The sequence below is a fragment of the Panthera onca genome, chromosome C1, assembly GCF_046562875.1.
Source record: "Panthera onca isolate mPanOnc1 chromosome C1, mPanOnc1 haplotype 2, whole genome shotgun sequence".
NCBI lineage: Eukaryota > Metazoa > Chordata > Mammalia > Carnivora > Felidae > Panthera > Panthera onca.
Genome location: NC_138346.1, coordinates 204,072,021 through 204,087,078, shown reverse-complemented (window position 1 = coordinate 204,087,078; position 15,058 = coordinate 204,072,021). Strand labels below are relative to the sequence as shown.

At 50.7% G+C, this 15,058-nt stretch overlaps 1 protein-coding gene and 1 non-coding gene across 2 annotated transcripts in view; both read right to left on the bottom strand.

Moving 5' to 3' along the window:
* ASAP3 (ArfGAP with SH3 domain, ankyrin repeat and PH domain 3) overlaps positions 1-3,202 on the bottom strand; it is a 48,880-nt gene extending 45,678 nt beyond the window's left edge. The window contains 1 exon segment of the mRNA XM_078452221.2: positions 2,752-3,202. Within this exon segment, the coding sequence (XP_078308347.2) occupies positions 2,752-2,880 (129 nt within the window). The 5' untranslated portion in view covers positions 2,881-3,202.
* A 10,902-nt stretch (positions 3,203-14,104) lies between these two features.
* On the bottom strand, positions 14,105-14,177 carry TRNAK-CUU (transfer RNA lysine (anticodon CUU)). The gene has a single exon. It is a non-coding gene; the product is annotated as a tRNA-Lys (tRNA).
* Positions 14,178-15,058: the final 881 nt, after the last annotated feature.

Genomic DNA, 15,058 nt, shown 5'->3' with positions numbered 1-15,058 from the left:
CAAGCCCTGTATCGGGCTCACTACGGTCAGCGCAGAGCTCACTTTGGATCCTCTGTCCCCCTCTCTCTCTGTCCCGCTCCTGCTCGAGCTCTCTCTCTCAAAAAGAAATGAACGTTAAAAAACAAAACAAAACTTTAACAACCTAGAGAGGTAAACAAGGAGGGATTATTAACCCATTTTAAGGGTGGGATAACTGAGGCTCAGAGAAGTTACATAGGGAGAACAGGCAGTTGGGCTTTAGAAGGAAATAGAATTGGAACAGGGGTTAGAATATTTGGGTGCCAATGACAATCCTTTTATTACCCAGAGATGGGAGCCTAGACGAGTCTCTTGTACTCTCTGGACATCAGTTTCCCCAACTTCAATGAGAGTTCCTAGGCGATTTCTATCTTAAAGGGTTGCTCAATGCTGACATTCCAGTTTTCAGTGGCCTGCCCAGGGTCCTTCCTAGTTGGACTGCAAAAAAAGGGGCTGCAAGTCTCAGGAAAGAGTCTCCAGTTACTCCCAGGAAACCAGCGGGGACTGGAAGCCTTGCTTTAAGAATCTGTTGCATTTTAATTCAGCCAAAGGGAACCTCAAGCCTGGGTGTGGGTTGGTCATGCCCAGGATGGGGGTAGGGGTGGAATGGGGGGAGATGGAGTGGAGGGTGGAGGTGGGCAGATGCCCGCATCAAACTGCATGTAACTATAAACATGAATGCAAAATCAAACAGGAAACCTCAGCAGAGTCCAATCCAAAGGTCAGATTCTAACCTTTTTTGGACACCGAAATGCTGAAGAGAAAAGCTGTGTTTGGGTGCCCCAGCCTTCCTGCTGCAAAAACAAATGCTTGCAGGAAACCAATTTGACAATAAATTATATAGTTTAAATAAATAAATAAATAAATAAATAAATAAATAAATAATAGAAACAAGCAAACAAAAATGCTTGCATGCATCAAACCAAAGTCCTGAAGGCAAAGGAGGCCAGATTTTTGTCCGGCCTGAACCGGGGCAAAGCTGAGCTCTGACCAGAGCCTATTACAGCCTCCAGACCCCTTCCAAGAGTTTCCCCCCCACCCCCCCACGACCTCCGGCCCAGCACACACAAGTGCTGACACACACCGAGCCAGGCAAGGCCAGATGCGCAGGGATAAATGGGCATTTCTGTCCCTGGAGAAAGGTTGATAGTACAGCCCCTTCTCCTGCTCCAGCTCAGATTTAATATTTTAATGAAGAACCCAGAGAGGAGGGAGAGCTGTGAAAGCCCTAAGGGTACCAATGGCACTTAAGTCTTCCAAGCCTTGACATGGGAGGCTGTGAAGACAATCTACCCTCGAGAGGACAGTTTCCCTGTGAACCTCCCAGAAAAACAGAATCCACATTCATAGGCAGTGGACTCTAAGTTACTGGTTCTGCCCAAGGAAAAAAGCCAAAAACTCACTGGCTTCTTCTTATTTTAATTAAAGCCTGTAACCCTACTAGGTACAGAGCACTAGGTGAGGCCCTGCGAGAGAAATGAGGACAAAACGGACCCAGTCACTGTCTAAAAAGGTCCGTCAACTAACCTGATAGTCATTCCATTCATCAAGACGCATGCTTTATACACACTGACTCATGTAATACCAGAGCCCTGTGAGGTAAACATTATTATCCCATTTTATAGATGCCAAAAGTGAGGCTCAAAGAGATCAGGTCACATACCCAAGCTCGCACAACTGGCAAACTGCAGGGCCAGAATTTGCAGGTCTGCCTCCTGCAAAGTCAATGCTCTTTCCACAATCCTCTATCACCCCTGCAAAGAGATGCACGCAGATTCTGGGATAGGAGTTCAGCCTGCCAGGGAGAGGAGGAGAAGGAGATATTCCTCAAGACAGTGGCCCAGGGTATTATGAACTATTGAGCTTTGTATCTGCCACACAGTAGGTGCTCAATACTCTTAAGGTGAAGGATGGGAGATGAGAGCCCCTGCTGAGGTCCAAAATGCCATCCAGTTTGGGGCATCCTCTGAAAGGGAACTGCAAAACTACATTATTCTCCCTTGGCCCAAAGCCACAGGGTGTCTGCCCTAGAATAGTCCCTGCAGAGGAGGCCCAGGAAAGTGCAGCAAGCAGGTCCAGAAAGAGGAAGGAACTCCAGAAGGACGGGAATGGGGTGGGGCAGCCTGCAAGGGCGAAAGAAAAGGCCTGGGACGCGTTGCTGGGAAAGACAAAGAGGAAAGGGGAGGGGAGACTACAAACTTGCCAACAGCCTGGCCAAGGTGAACCCCGGCTCCTGGCGCCTTCTCATTCGCATTCATTCCACAAGCGCCGGCCAAATCTCAGAACCAGCAGCCAGGAGGAGGTGGCCTCCCTGCAGCCGGGGAGAAGTTCAGGACTGAGGCGGGAAGGCCTCTTTCCCAGAAGGGGAGTGACTGGGGGAACAAATCTGTGGGGCTCCAAAGATGAAAACGCAAACAGATGCAGTGAGGCGCTGAGCAAACACGAGACGGGACCGACCAACAAGAGCACTGGGGTTATGACCCTGACCTGTGAAGTCCTTCATCGAGTTGAACTCAAGCCCCCCCCCCCCCACCACAAACGGTCCCTCGGGCCCTCCCGCGGACTCAACGGGGAGGGCGCAGATGTTTGAGATGCACTCGATTCTCACTGATCTAGAGAGGGGTCAGGTTTCCGGGGAGGGGTAAGGGCCATCGAAGCGCCGGTCACGCCGGTGAAGGTCAAGGAGAGGCCCTGCCGGGACCCCCGACCCCGCCCGCCCAGGGCCCCCCTCACCTCCTCCCGCGCCAGTGCAGCCCCCCGGCACCGGAGCATCTTGGCGGTAAAGGCGGCGGCCCCGGCCGGGGAGGTGAGGTCCTCCGCGGTGACGGCCAAGAACTCCGCGACGCTGAGCTGCTCGGGCATGGCGGGCGCGGGGTGGGGGCGCCGGGACTGCCGGAGCGGGGCGCGGGGGGCGCTCGCTGCACCGCGCTGGGCCGACCTCACAGCCAGCCGCGAGCACCGTCGGGGCCTCCGCACGCCCCGCCCCCTCCGCGCCGCCCCGCCCCGCCCTGCCCCGCCCCCGACTGCCTCCGACCGGCACCGCCGGTTCGCCTCGCGTCCTGGGAGCCCAGAGCTTCCCCACCCCGCCCGCCTTTCGGCTCCGCCCCCGGCCTTCCAGCCTCTCCCCACCGACCTTAACCAGGACAGCGCGGCCCTAGCCCCTCGCTGGGCTCCCCAGCCCCTACCCCGGCCCCTCACTAACCTCCCCAATCCCTCCCCCAGGCCTCCTAGATCCAGAGCTCCGCCCCTGGCTCACTGCCCCGCCCCCGGCCCCTGGCCGGGCTCCACAGCCCCGCCTCCAGGCCTATTAGCCCTAGAGCTCCGCCTCTAGCCGGGCTCCCTAGCCCCTCCCCCAGGCCTCACAGCCCCTGAGAGCTCGGTTCCTGACTCACTGCCCCGCCCCCGGCCCCCCGCCGGGCTCCCCAGCCCCGCCTCCAGGCCGCCTAGCCCAGGAGCTCCGCCCCTCGCCCGGCTCCTCGGCCCCGCCCCCAGGCCACCCAGGCCGATAGCTCCGCCCCTAACTCACTAACCCCGCCCCAGCCTCCCTGGAAGCTCAGCCGCATCTGTCTCCCGGCCCCTCTGCAGCTACTCCCCCTTTCATCCCTCTCTTGGGCCTCCCAAGTTGCCTCCCTCCCACCCCCTCCGCGCCCCCCGCTTCGTGAGCCTTTCATCTACCTCTCCTCTCCTATGGGTTCGTTCCCAGCCCCCTTGACCTCGCCCCTTCAGCCTTACCCCGACTCAGGCCCCCATCTCTCCCCCCAGGCCCACCCGGTCTCGGCGCCCCCCTTCCGCTCCCAATTGCACCATCCCTCCCTTGCTTCGTACACTCAGCTCTCAGCCTCGGCTCTGAGCCGCACCTCCCTCCCCCCCCCCCCCGCCTTGGCTTTTGGCCCCTGCGCAGTCTGTGTGGCTCGGTGCCTTTGGGTAGCTGTGTGATTTGGGGGAAAGTACATTCCTTCTTGGAACCTCAGTTTCCTTGTCTGCAAGGTGAGAAGCCTGCTGCCCACTTAACGGTGATGTTGCGAGGAAACAGCCTAACCCTTGCGTGTACCCAGTAAGCGCTCTGCAACCCGCTCCCCCTTTCCCGATCCTCTCGCTGCACCCTCATTCTTCTGGGCTCAGTATGGTGCCTTCCCCTCCGGAACCCAGCTCACTGTCCTTACCAGGCTGAAGACTGCCACTCCTCCCCCACTATTAACCCTTGCCTCTTAGAAACCATCTATGTCCTTGGGTGGATGAGAGATGAGGTTCAGAAATCTACTTAGGTTTCGTTCTGGAGCCTGAAGTCCTACGGAAAAGATTTCTTCAGGTAAAAAATCGGGGAAGCAATATTGGCTTTGGAATTTGATAGATCTAAGTTCCAATCCTGGTGCTGCTGTTGACCAGCTGTGTGCAGCTGAGCAAATGGCTTGCTTCTCTAAACCTGAATCTTCTACTCTTCAAATGGCCTAATAATATTTTACTCCACAAGGCGAGTGAAAGTATTACATGCTTTACCTGGGGGGAAGGGGACTACAAAGATATACACTAAGATATTACCTGCTGAGGACGTTATGAGTAATTTTTCTTCTTTGGCTAATCTGTATATCCTAACTTTTCTGTAAGGAGCATATGCTACTTGCGTAATAGAATTTAAAGTTGAAACAATGTGTACAGTCTGGTGGAGGAGATAGGACAAATATGCGGTGAAATACAACTCTTATTCACCCCCAGTCACCTTTCAACTCACTCCAGTCAGTTTTCAGCCAGAACTCCTACAGTTATTTCAAGGTCAACTAGGATCTCTCTCTTAAAATGCAACAGGCCCTTTTCTTAACTTCTAGGAGCATTTTGTACTGTTAGCCACGCTGTCCTTCTTGAAACACTTTTTTCTTTTGAATTCTGAGACGATTATTTTCCATGGTGGTCTTTCTCCCTCTCTGGCTGTTCCATCTCAGGGCCCTTTCCAAGATGGTCTTCCTCTGCATGTATCTTAACTGCTGGGATCCTTGGGAGCTTTCTGCTAGACCCTTTGTTCTTCTCACTCTACCCAGGCTTCCTGGACACTTTTGTCCATCCCTACCAGCTTCCTTCATACCATTAATGTTGACGCCTTCTGTGTTAGTTTCCTATTGCTGCTGCTGTAACAAATCGCTGCAAACAACACACATTTATTCTCTTACAGTTCAGGAGGTCAAAACTCTGAAATGAGTTTCGTTGCGCTGAAACCAAAGCACAGCAAGGCCGCACTCCCTCCGGAGGCTCTAGGTGGGCATCCATTTCTTTGCGTTTCCCAGTTTCTAGAACTGCGTTTCTCACATCCTTTGGCCTCTAACGGACTTCCTCCATCTTCAAGGGGATCTTGTCTCTGTGTCATATCCTATTGCTTTCTTTTCTATGGTCAGATCTCCCTCAGTCTCCATTTTATAAGCACATTTGCGATTATATTTAGGGCCCGTCCAGATAATCCAGGATAATTTCTCCAGCTCAGGATCGTTAAATTAATCACGTCTGCAAAATTCCTTCTGGCATAGGAGATAACATTTACAGGTTCCAGGAATTAGGACCTGGATATCTTTGGGGGCTATTATTGAGCCCACCACGTCTTCCAAGGCTCTCTCTCCACGTTGGACCCTTTTCTGGCTTAAGATCTATGTATCCAACTGCCTATGGGATGGTTTCACATGCTTATATCACAGGCAGACCTCTCAAACTCTACATGTCTAAAACTGAACTTGCCATCTTGTAACCTGCCCTCAGATCTGGCTTCTTCTCTGTCCCTGTCTTAGTGGAAGGTACCACCATGCACCCCCTCGGGGTCATCCTCCCCGTCTCCTTCCACCAATTTCCACTCAATCAAATCTTATCACTGCCTCCTAATGTCTCACACATGTGGCCACCTTCTCTGGGCTAACCCCAGTCCAGTCCATACCACCTCTCGTCTCCTCACGGGTCTGCCTGCCCCCAGTCTTACAGGTCTGATCTGATACTGCCCTGCTTAGAGCTCTTCAATGGTCCCATTGCTGTCTGGATGAAGTCCAGCTTTTTTTTTTGCATGGCTAGCTGCTCCTGGCTTATCTCTCACCACCCCATCCCTGATACGATCTGAGCCCTCTTGATATTCTTCCTGCTGACCCATAACACCCCCTGACCTCCTTTCAACTGCCCAAATTCAATGTCACTTCCTTCAGGAAGCCTTCCCCAATGTCCTTCTAGGCACTCCTACAGACCCTGGTATCCCCTGCTACAGCAGTTCTCACTGTGGACTGTAACCACCTGTTTGCTGATCTGGGCCTCTGGCCTACCTATTTATTTATCCAGAACTTACTATGTACCGGTCACAATGCCAAGGACTATACAAGTAATAGTTAACTCAATACTCCCAACAACCCAGTGAGGCAGGTAACATTATTCTTGCTATCTCTGTGTCACAGGTGGGAAAGCTAAAGCTTAGAGAGGTTAATTGGTATAAAATCAGAATGAACAAGTAATATAACCAAGATTCCAACCCAACCCAGGTCTGCATGAGTTTGTTTTTGGTTTTATTTTATTATTAATCACCAAACTATGTTACCTAACTTAAAAACATTGCCTCTTGGGGGTGCTTGGGTGGCTCAGTCGATTAAGCACCCGACTCTTGGTTTTGACTCAGGTCATGATCTCATGGTTGGTGAGATGGAGCCCTACATGGGGCTCCATGCCGACAGCATGGAGCCTGCTGGGGTTGGTCTCTCTCCCTCTCTCTCTGTCCCTCCCATGCTTATGCGCTCTCTTGCTCTATCCCAAAATAAATAAATAAAACTTAAAAATATACGACAGAATACTGTCGTAATATCTTTCAGGCTAACAAATTCCTTCCTGTTTTGTGAAGCAACTACTTCAATGTCAAATCCTCTATCAGATACTCAAACTGAGAGACACGTGCTACTATGGTGGCCCCCTTTCTGAAGCATAAGTTTTATTTCAAGACTTTGGGGAGGAAACGAAATGACAAACATTAAGTAAATTACAGTATTTGGGGGAAAATAAGACAAACCCAGGGCTGTGTCAGCATAAATTACACAATTTGGGGGAATTTCCAGAGAAAACATGTGCCTTCAAGGAAATTTCCGGTTGCTTCAAGTTGTTTACCAGACCACCCTACATAAACACTCACTTTACTAGGACTATTCAAGGGAAGCGTTTGAGGCACACTCCTTATGAAATAGCTGTCTCAAGGTTCCTGGACCAGCCTGTGCAAATCTGACTCTCCAGAATTTACTCGTTCACTCAACATTCATCAAGCAATTCTAGGTGTTTTCCTGAGCGGAAAACGAGGAATGGGAAAGCTGTGGCTACAATGATGGGCAAGATATGGAGCAGTTCTCAAGGAACTTGTACTCAAATAATCAGAAGATGCAACTTGTAAAGGCCCTTGAAGAGGTGCTCTGAGGGGTGCCTGGGTGGCTCAGTCGGTTGAGCGCCCGACTTCGGCTCAGGTCATGATCTCACAGTTTGTGAGTTCGAGCCCCGTGTCGGGCTCTGTGCTGACAGCTCAGAGCCCGGACCCTGCTTCGGATTCTGCGTCTCCCTCTCTCTCTCTGCCCCTTCCCTGCTCATGCTCTGTCTGTCTCTCAAAAATGAATAAACATTAAAAAAAAAAAAAGAGGTGCTCTGAGAATTAGGGGTGGGGGAGGGGAAAAGAGAGACTTTCCACGTGTGGCTCAGGGAAGCTGGGGAGGCTTCAGAGAAGAAAGGGCACCTGAGCTGAGCCCCGAAGGATCTGAGGGAGCTGGGGACAGAATGAGCAAAGACAGGGAAGAAAGACAATACAGAAAATCCACTCCCATCAGCACAGACACTTGCCTCAACAGCTCACATGATAAAACGTCTCCTCTTGACTTCTCCCTCCAGCTACTGCCCCATTTCTCTGCTCCCCTTTGCAGCTGAAGTCATTGAAAGTCACTGCTGTATTCACCGTATCCAATTCCTCTCCTCCAATATTTTTCTTTCCGGTAAAGTAACTTCGATCGATTTCGGGTCGCAGGCAAATTGCATCCATCAAAGGGAGAACCCAGGATATTGCTGGGATTGAGTGGTGGGGAGGGTGAGAGACGAGCTCAGGGAGGCCCAGAAGCATGCGCCACGGAGCCACAGGGGACAGAGGTAGGAGTTCTGGAAAGAGGCCTGAACTTCAATATTCTCTTACATTCCCTCTGATCAGAATCTTGCCCCCACGAGCCACTGCAGCTGCTCTCATTAAGGTCACTGCTACACCCCTTATATTGCTGAGCCCAATGGTCAGTGCTCAGTTCTCACCCTGCGTGGCCTCCAGCAGCTTCCTTGTGCCTTCTTATGCTGCTTTCTTCCTTTGGCCTTCAGGACACCACACTGTCTTGATTTTCTTCCTCCCTCACTGGTGACTTCTTCTTGATCTCCTATGTATGTCAGTTCTTCCTGTTCTTTCTGGTTTCTTAACACTGAGGACCCTGGTCCTTGGTCACCTCCTCGCCTATGTGTGCTTAGGCCCTTGATGATCCCACCTCGTCCCGTGACTTTAAATACCATTTAGATCCTGATGATTCCCAAACTTGTAACGCCAGCCTGGGCCTCTCTCCTGAACTTCAGCCTCTTCTATCCATCTGCCTCCTTGAAGATCCTGGAAGTCAGATGGGGCCTCTTGAACTTAACGTATCTAAAGCGGAACTTCAGATTTCCCTCCCCAAACCTCCTTCCCCACATCGAGACATCTGTTGGATCTATACCCAAAATCGATTCCAAATCCACCACTCCTCACCGCTTCACTGCTACCAGCCTGATTTAAGCCATATCATCTCGTGCCTGGATTACTTCAGGAACCTTCTGATTGGTCTCTCACCTTCCACCCTTGCTCCTCTATAGTCTACTCTCAACAGAGAAGCAAGTGATCCTTTAAAATATCATGTCAGGGGGCGCCTGGGTGGCTCAGTCGGTTAAACGGCCGACTTCAGCTCAGGTCATGATCTCGTGGTCCGTGAGTTCGAGCCCCGCGTCGGGCTCTGTGCTGACAGCTCAGAGCCTGGAGCCTGTTTCAGATTCTGTGTCTCCCTCTCTCTCTGACCCTCCCCCGTTTATGCTCGGTCTCTCCCGGTCTCAAAAATAAATAAAATGTTAAAAAAAAAATTTTTAAAAATAAATAAAATAAAATATCATGTCAGAATACAAAAGGTCATGTAATTTCACTGCTTAAAACCCTCGAATGGCTCCCCATTTCACTCAGACTAAAAGTTTCCACATGGCCTGCAAGTCCCTGTATAAACCTGTCTCACTCTGACTCCATCTACGCTTACTCTTCCCCTTGTTCTCCACCTCTGTTCCAGGCACACTGACTTCCTTGTTCTTTGAATATACTAGGCACACTCTTGCCACAGGACCTTTGCACTGGCTGCTCCCCCTGCCTAGAATGCTCTTTCCACAGATATGCACGTGGTCAACTCCTTCACTTTTTTCCAGTCTTAGCTCAACTGTCACCGCCTTGATCATGCTTATCCTGATCATCTCATTTAAAACTGCAACCACCTGTCTCTTGCCATACTCTCCGTCACCCTTACCCTGCTCTATTTTTTCCTATTTAGCATTTACGCCTTTTAACATGCTGCTTTTCTTATTTGTCTTATTTTTTTTATTGTTTGTTCCCTCCATTAGAATATAAGTTCTCTGAAAGGAGGGACTTCCTTTCCTTATTAGGGCTTGGTTATGTACCCAGGCTTTGGAACCAGACTGCCTGGGTTTGAATCCTGGCTTTGCTATCTACCTTGGGTAAATTGTTTAATCTCTGTGGGCCTCAGTTTCCTCATCTGTAATATGGGGGAATAATGGTATCTCCCTCATAATGTTATAGAAATGATTAAATGAGGTGCTGGATGGAAAGGATTTGGCAATGTTAACTATTGTCCCCACATCTGGTCCATAGTAGGCATGCAGTAAATATTTGCTGGATCCAGTAGGTGTTATTATTGTTTACTGATGCCCAAAATTACACCAGTGAGTGGCAGGGACAGAATTAGAATCCAGGTTTATCTAATGTCAAAATCCCTTATGCTCTACCATCTACCTTCTGCATCTACCATGCTCTAGCATCTCTTATGCTCTACCATCTACCTTCTGAAGATCCGAGGCTGAGCTCCAGGGAGTAGAGAAGTCACATTTCATGTCGTGGGATGAGATGAGACCAAAGACCGGAAGTGAAAACGAGGATTGCCGAGGGAAAATGGATGCAAAAGGGACTCCCCCACCGCCCCCTGCCTCAAGATCAAGTCTTCACTCTTTTGCAAGACCACAAGCCCCTTCCCCTCTAGCCACATCTGCTTCTTCAATCCTCTCTTTCAGGAGAAGAAAACTGACCTCTGCCCAATTCCTAAGGCCAGCAGACCGCCACCTCTCTGCTCACGCTCTGGCTGTTACTTTTCCCTGCACTGTTCTTCCAGTTTCTTTGCCTGGCCGTTTCCTCTTCATCCCCGTGACCCAGATGTCACAGATATCACTGCCTTAGGAAGCCTTCCCTGAGGCTGTGAGATGGTTTGGTGCCCTTCCTATAGGCTCCCGAGCTTTCTCATTACGTTTCATGTTTCCTTGTTTTCCCCTCACTTCCTGCATATGCACGTGTGTGTGTGTGTGTGTGTGTGTGTGTGTGTGTGTGTGTGTGGACCCACTCCCACCCTTTGCCAGACTGTGAGCTCCATGATCGTGTGGTTTCAAGTTGTGCAAGATCTTTCCTACCCAGGAGTCCCACGAGAGACTGGAAAGCACTCAAGAATCAAGAGCAGCTGCTCTCCAGGGCCAAATGGGCTTCATTTACGTATCCTCAGTTTGAGCTGCCAGTAGAGACTAATCTTAGACTCTCAACACGTAAACTCCCTTGGGAGAGAGACAGTTGGGGAGCCCCAGTCTGGATCAGAAGCTCACAAGACCCCATGTTGTACAACCCCAGGGTTGTGAATCGTAGTCTACATCATGGCGCCCCTTAGAGTGGGGCAGTATACAGCCTGCACAGCTGGAAAGCTGGATAAAGTAGCCCTGGATGCCCATTAGGGTGAGCCAGGCTGCCTGCGAGGTGTGGGGGCCCACCAACGCCCACAGAGTCCAAGCATAGCTGCAGGAACCTATCCCTGTGCACCCAGGGGCAATTTTCAGAGAAGGGTATGGACTAGCCACACATACAAAAGTCTGTAGTTGTCATTAGAGTCCCAAAGGGTCCCCAAACCCACAAAAGGTTGAAAGCTCCTAAAGAAATGTTTTGTAAGCACGTAAAAATATTCATATTAAAAGCGTATGTGTGGGAATTCATCTGCACAGTCGATCACCGCCACTGTGCCTGAGAAGGAGGCTTGGGATGGGGCGGGTCTCCCACGACATGAACTGATAATGAAAATAGTGATAACGGCGTTTAGACTTGCTTCGTATAGGTAATGAGTTAAGTCTGTTACATACGTGCCATAACCCATAGAACACTCTCAAAGGTAGGTACTATTATTATCCCCATTTTACAGAGTAGGAAATAAAACCGAGAGTAGTGAGGGACTTACCTGGGACGAGGAGACAAACACAAGCAATCTGGCTGTGAACCTGGGCGTCAGTCTTCCACGGCCTAGTTGAAAGCAGATCCAAGGCAGGGAGGAGGGGGTTTGTGCCGAGAAGTTCAAGTTTGACTTTGCCGAGTTCCTCATTAGAAGGGGAGGACGTCCAGGGGTCCAGGGCCCTCCAACAGTGTGCCCCTGCTCCGGCCAGGAAAGGCCCTCCTTTCGCCGAAGCCCTTCCAGGCACCCCCAAGTGAAAGCTGTCACCGTGGTCTAAAGTCCTCTCAAGCCTGGTGGGTACAAGCTTTGGAGACAGGCCTGGGCTTCAGTGCTGGCTGTACTCCTTATTCATTCCGGCGAGCCTCAGTTTCCCCACATGGAAAATGGAGATAATAATGCCTATGTCATGGGGCTGTTGTGAGGGTTAAAGGGAGCATGTTCGTGAGGTATGCCCTGTAAGCACTCAGAAAATGGTGACGGATGTTATTGTCTTTGGTTGAAAAAAAGAAGACAGTTTTCTGCAGTCTTCTGAAGCTTTATCCCATAGCTCTGGAGGTCAGAAGCCTCAAATGGGTCTCACCGGGCTAAAATCAAGGTGTTGGCAAGACTGGGTTCCTTCCGGAGGCTCTGGTCATTGGATGCCCTGCCTTTCCAGCTTCTAGAGGCCGCCTGCATTCCTGGCTCGTGGCCCCTTCCTCCGTCCCCAGAGGCAGCAGTGCAACATCTTGAAGTCTCTCACTGACTCTGGCTCCGACTTTCCTCCCTCTGTCACTTATTAGGACCCTGTGATTATACTGGGCCCACCTGGATAATCCAGAACAAGCTCCCCATCTCAAGGTCAGCTGATTATCAGCCTCCACTCCGTCTGCAATCTTCATTTCCCCTTGCCATGTAACTAACATAACACAATCACAGGCTCTGGGGACTAGAACATGGACATCGTCGGGGACCATTATTTTGCCTGCTACAGTGGGCGAGCAGGAAAATGCCGCGAAACACCGGAACTTTGCACTGAGCGTACCTCTGTTCAAAAACCTACCACGGCCCCCCACTGCCTCCAGGATAAGGGCCAGGCCCTTCAGCCTTGCCTGCAAAGCTTTTCATGAACTGACCTCCATCCCACTTACGAACAGGCACTCTCTGGCCTCCGTGCCTCTGCTCTGCCTGAAAGGCTTTTTCTTCCATTTATTTATTTAAAAAATTTTTTAATGTTTCTTCATTTTTGAGAGAAAAAGCACGAGTGGGGGAGGGGCAGAGAGAGAGAGAAGGAGACACAGAATCCGAAGCAGGCTCCGGGCTCTGAGCTGTCACCACAAAGCCCGACACAGGCGGGGCTTAGACCCACGAACCGTGAGATCATGACCTGAGCCGAAGTCGGACGCTTAACTGATTGAGCCGCCCAGGTGCCCCGTTTCTTCCATTTATAATCCTTAAAGTCCTTCCATTCGTCGTGGCCAGGCTCACATGTCATCTCTTTCACGAAACCTTTTCAGAAGCCCCAGAACTCTCTCCCTCCCCCTGGCACTATCCTAAAATGTCTTGACCGGAGTTATTTGGCTTGTCCCACTCCGGTTGGTCCCCATCTGACTGCGGTCAGGTGAGGCTCAGGGACCACAATAGCAATGGTCTGTGAGTCTCACACTTGAGATTCACACAGAATCACCTGGAGGGCTTGCTAAGACACAGGCTGCTGGGTCCAACACCCACGGTTTCGGATTCAGTAGTTCTGCGTGGAGCCTGGTAATCTGCATTTCTAACAAGTGCCCAGGTGATCCTGCTGCAGCTGGTCTGGGGAACACTCTTTGAGGACCACTGGCACAGAAGTCGAGGTGCTAGACTTGGACTCAGATCTCAGCTCTGCCTCTCACTGTGTGACTTTACATACACCCCCTGCCCTCTCTGAGCTGCTTTCTCATCTCTGAAAGGATTCATTCTTCCCACCTCCTGCCCCACTGGGTTGAAGTAAAGAGGACCAGGCTTAGGGCAGCACCAGGCGCCCTGCTGGTGCTGACTAAATGGCCTAGAGCTCTCCCTCTGCCAATTGCCCTCTCCCTGTGTTTTGACTTCTTAGTGGCTGCTCAATAGAAACTTGGGTATTAGTTTCAGGGAAAACTGCTGACTTGAATTCTGATGCAAAATGCTGGCAAACTGAGAAGAGCTAAAACAGCCAAGCTGGGTATGTCTGGTCAGCGGAATGCTAATTACCTTCACACTGCGAGCATTTTCCCTCTGTGCCTCAGGACCACACGGTGCAATAACGATCATGTGTATCGTTGCAAGGGACAGCAGGTCAGCTGTTGCAAGTTTATGGTCATTTATCCAGCAAGTGTTTCCCCAGCACCTCTAAGGAGCCTGCCTGGTGGTGACTGGCTTGTCTCAGGGGATGCACTGCCCGGGGAAGAAGACTCCTTGTGGCCAGGACACTGCCTTCCAGCTTCCCCTCAGGACCTGTTCCCTTAGAACACCAAACACACACACACACACACACACACACACACACACACACACCATGCTTCCTTTGCTGCTCCTGGAGCAAGGTGGGTTTTTGTTTTGTTTTTTTTAAGTAGGCTCCATGCCCAACATGGGGTTTGAACTCAGGACCCTGAGATCAAGAGTCTCATGCTCTACCAACTGAGCCAGCCAGGCACTCCATGGAGCAAGGTGTCTTTTCACAACTTACATTTGCAGGACACAAGTCACGTTCTTCATGGGCAAAAGGCTGTGTCTTTGCTTTACAAGCATCTAGGATTGTACACAGAAAGGAAACATCCAAGGTTAGAATGGAACCCCCATAATGACTGTTAGGAGGCTGGGTCACCAGGTGGTTAAGATCATGAGCCTAGGAGCTTGGCTGACCCGATTCCAGTCCCATGCCATCACCAGGGCTGGGATTAGGGTGAAGCAGATGAGGGGCCCCTCTTCCTCCCCCTAAACTGCCTCACCCATCACAGCCTGTCCACCACTTCTGGTTGTGTGACCTCAGGCAAGTAACTTCACCTCTCTGAGCCGCACTGGGGATAATACCTATTCTATAAGGTTTTATGGAGATTAAATAAAACTTGGTTCCTAATGGTCTCAATAAAGGGTAATACTTTTCCTAAATTTGGCATTTGGCAGAGTGGCCACCAGAGGGCAGTGGTCCCCATGTTGGAAATAAAATAACCTGCCTGGTGATTAGTGATCCCTTTGAAGGAACACACACACACACACACACACACACACACACGAACACGCACACGTGTTCGCACGCATGCGTGTGAGTGCATGCACCAGGAGAGATGTGTGCTTTGATTGGGTCAACACAGCCCCACTGGCCAGCAGATACACTGGGCATCCTGCTGGTCACCCATGGCTGTGGTCACTTGAAGATTGACTTAAGACTGACACCAGTGAATTAAGATTTACTAGGACACTGCATCCTACTCCCCTAGGATTAATGGAAGGATCAAGGGGCAAACAAAATGTATGAATATACATAACAAAATAGTATTGTCACACTGCTGAGCCTTGTTAGAAATTCTCCTTTA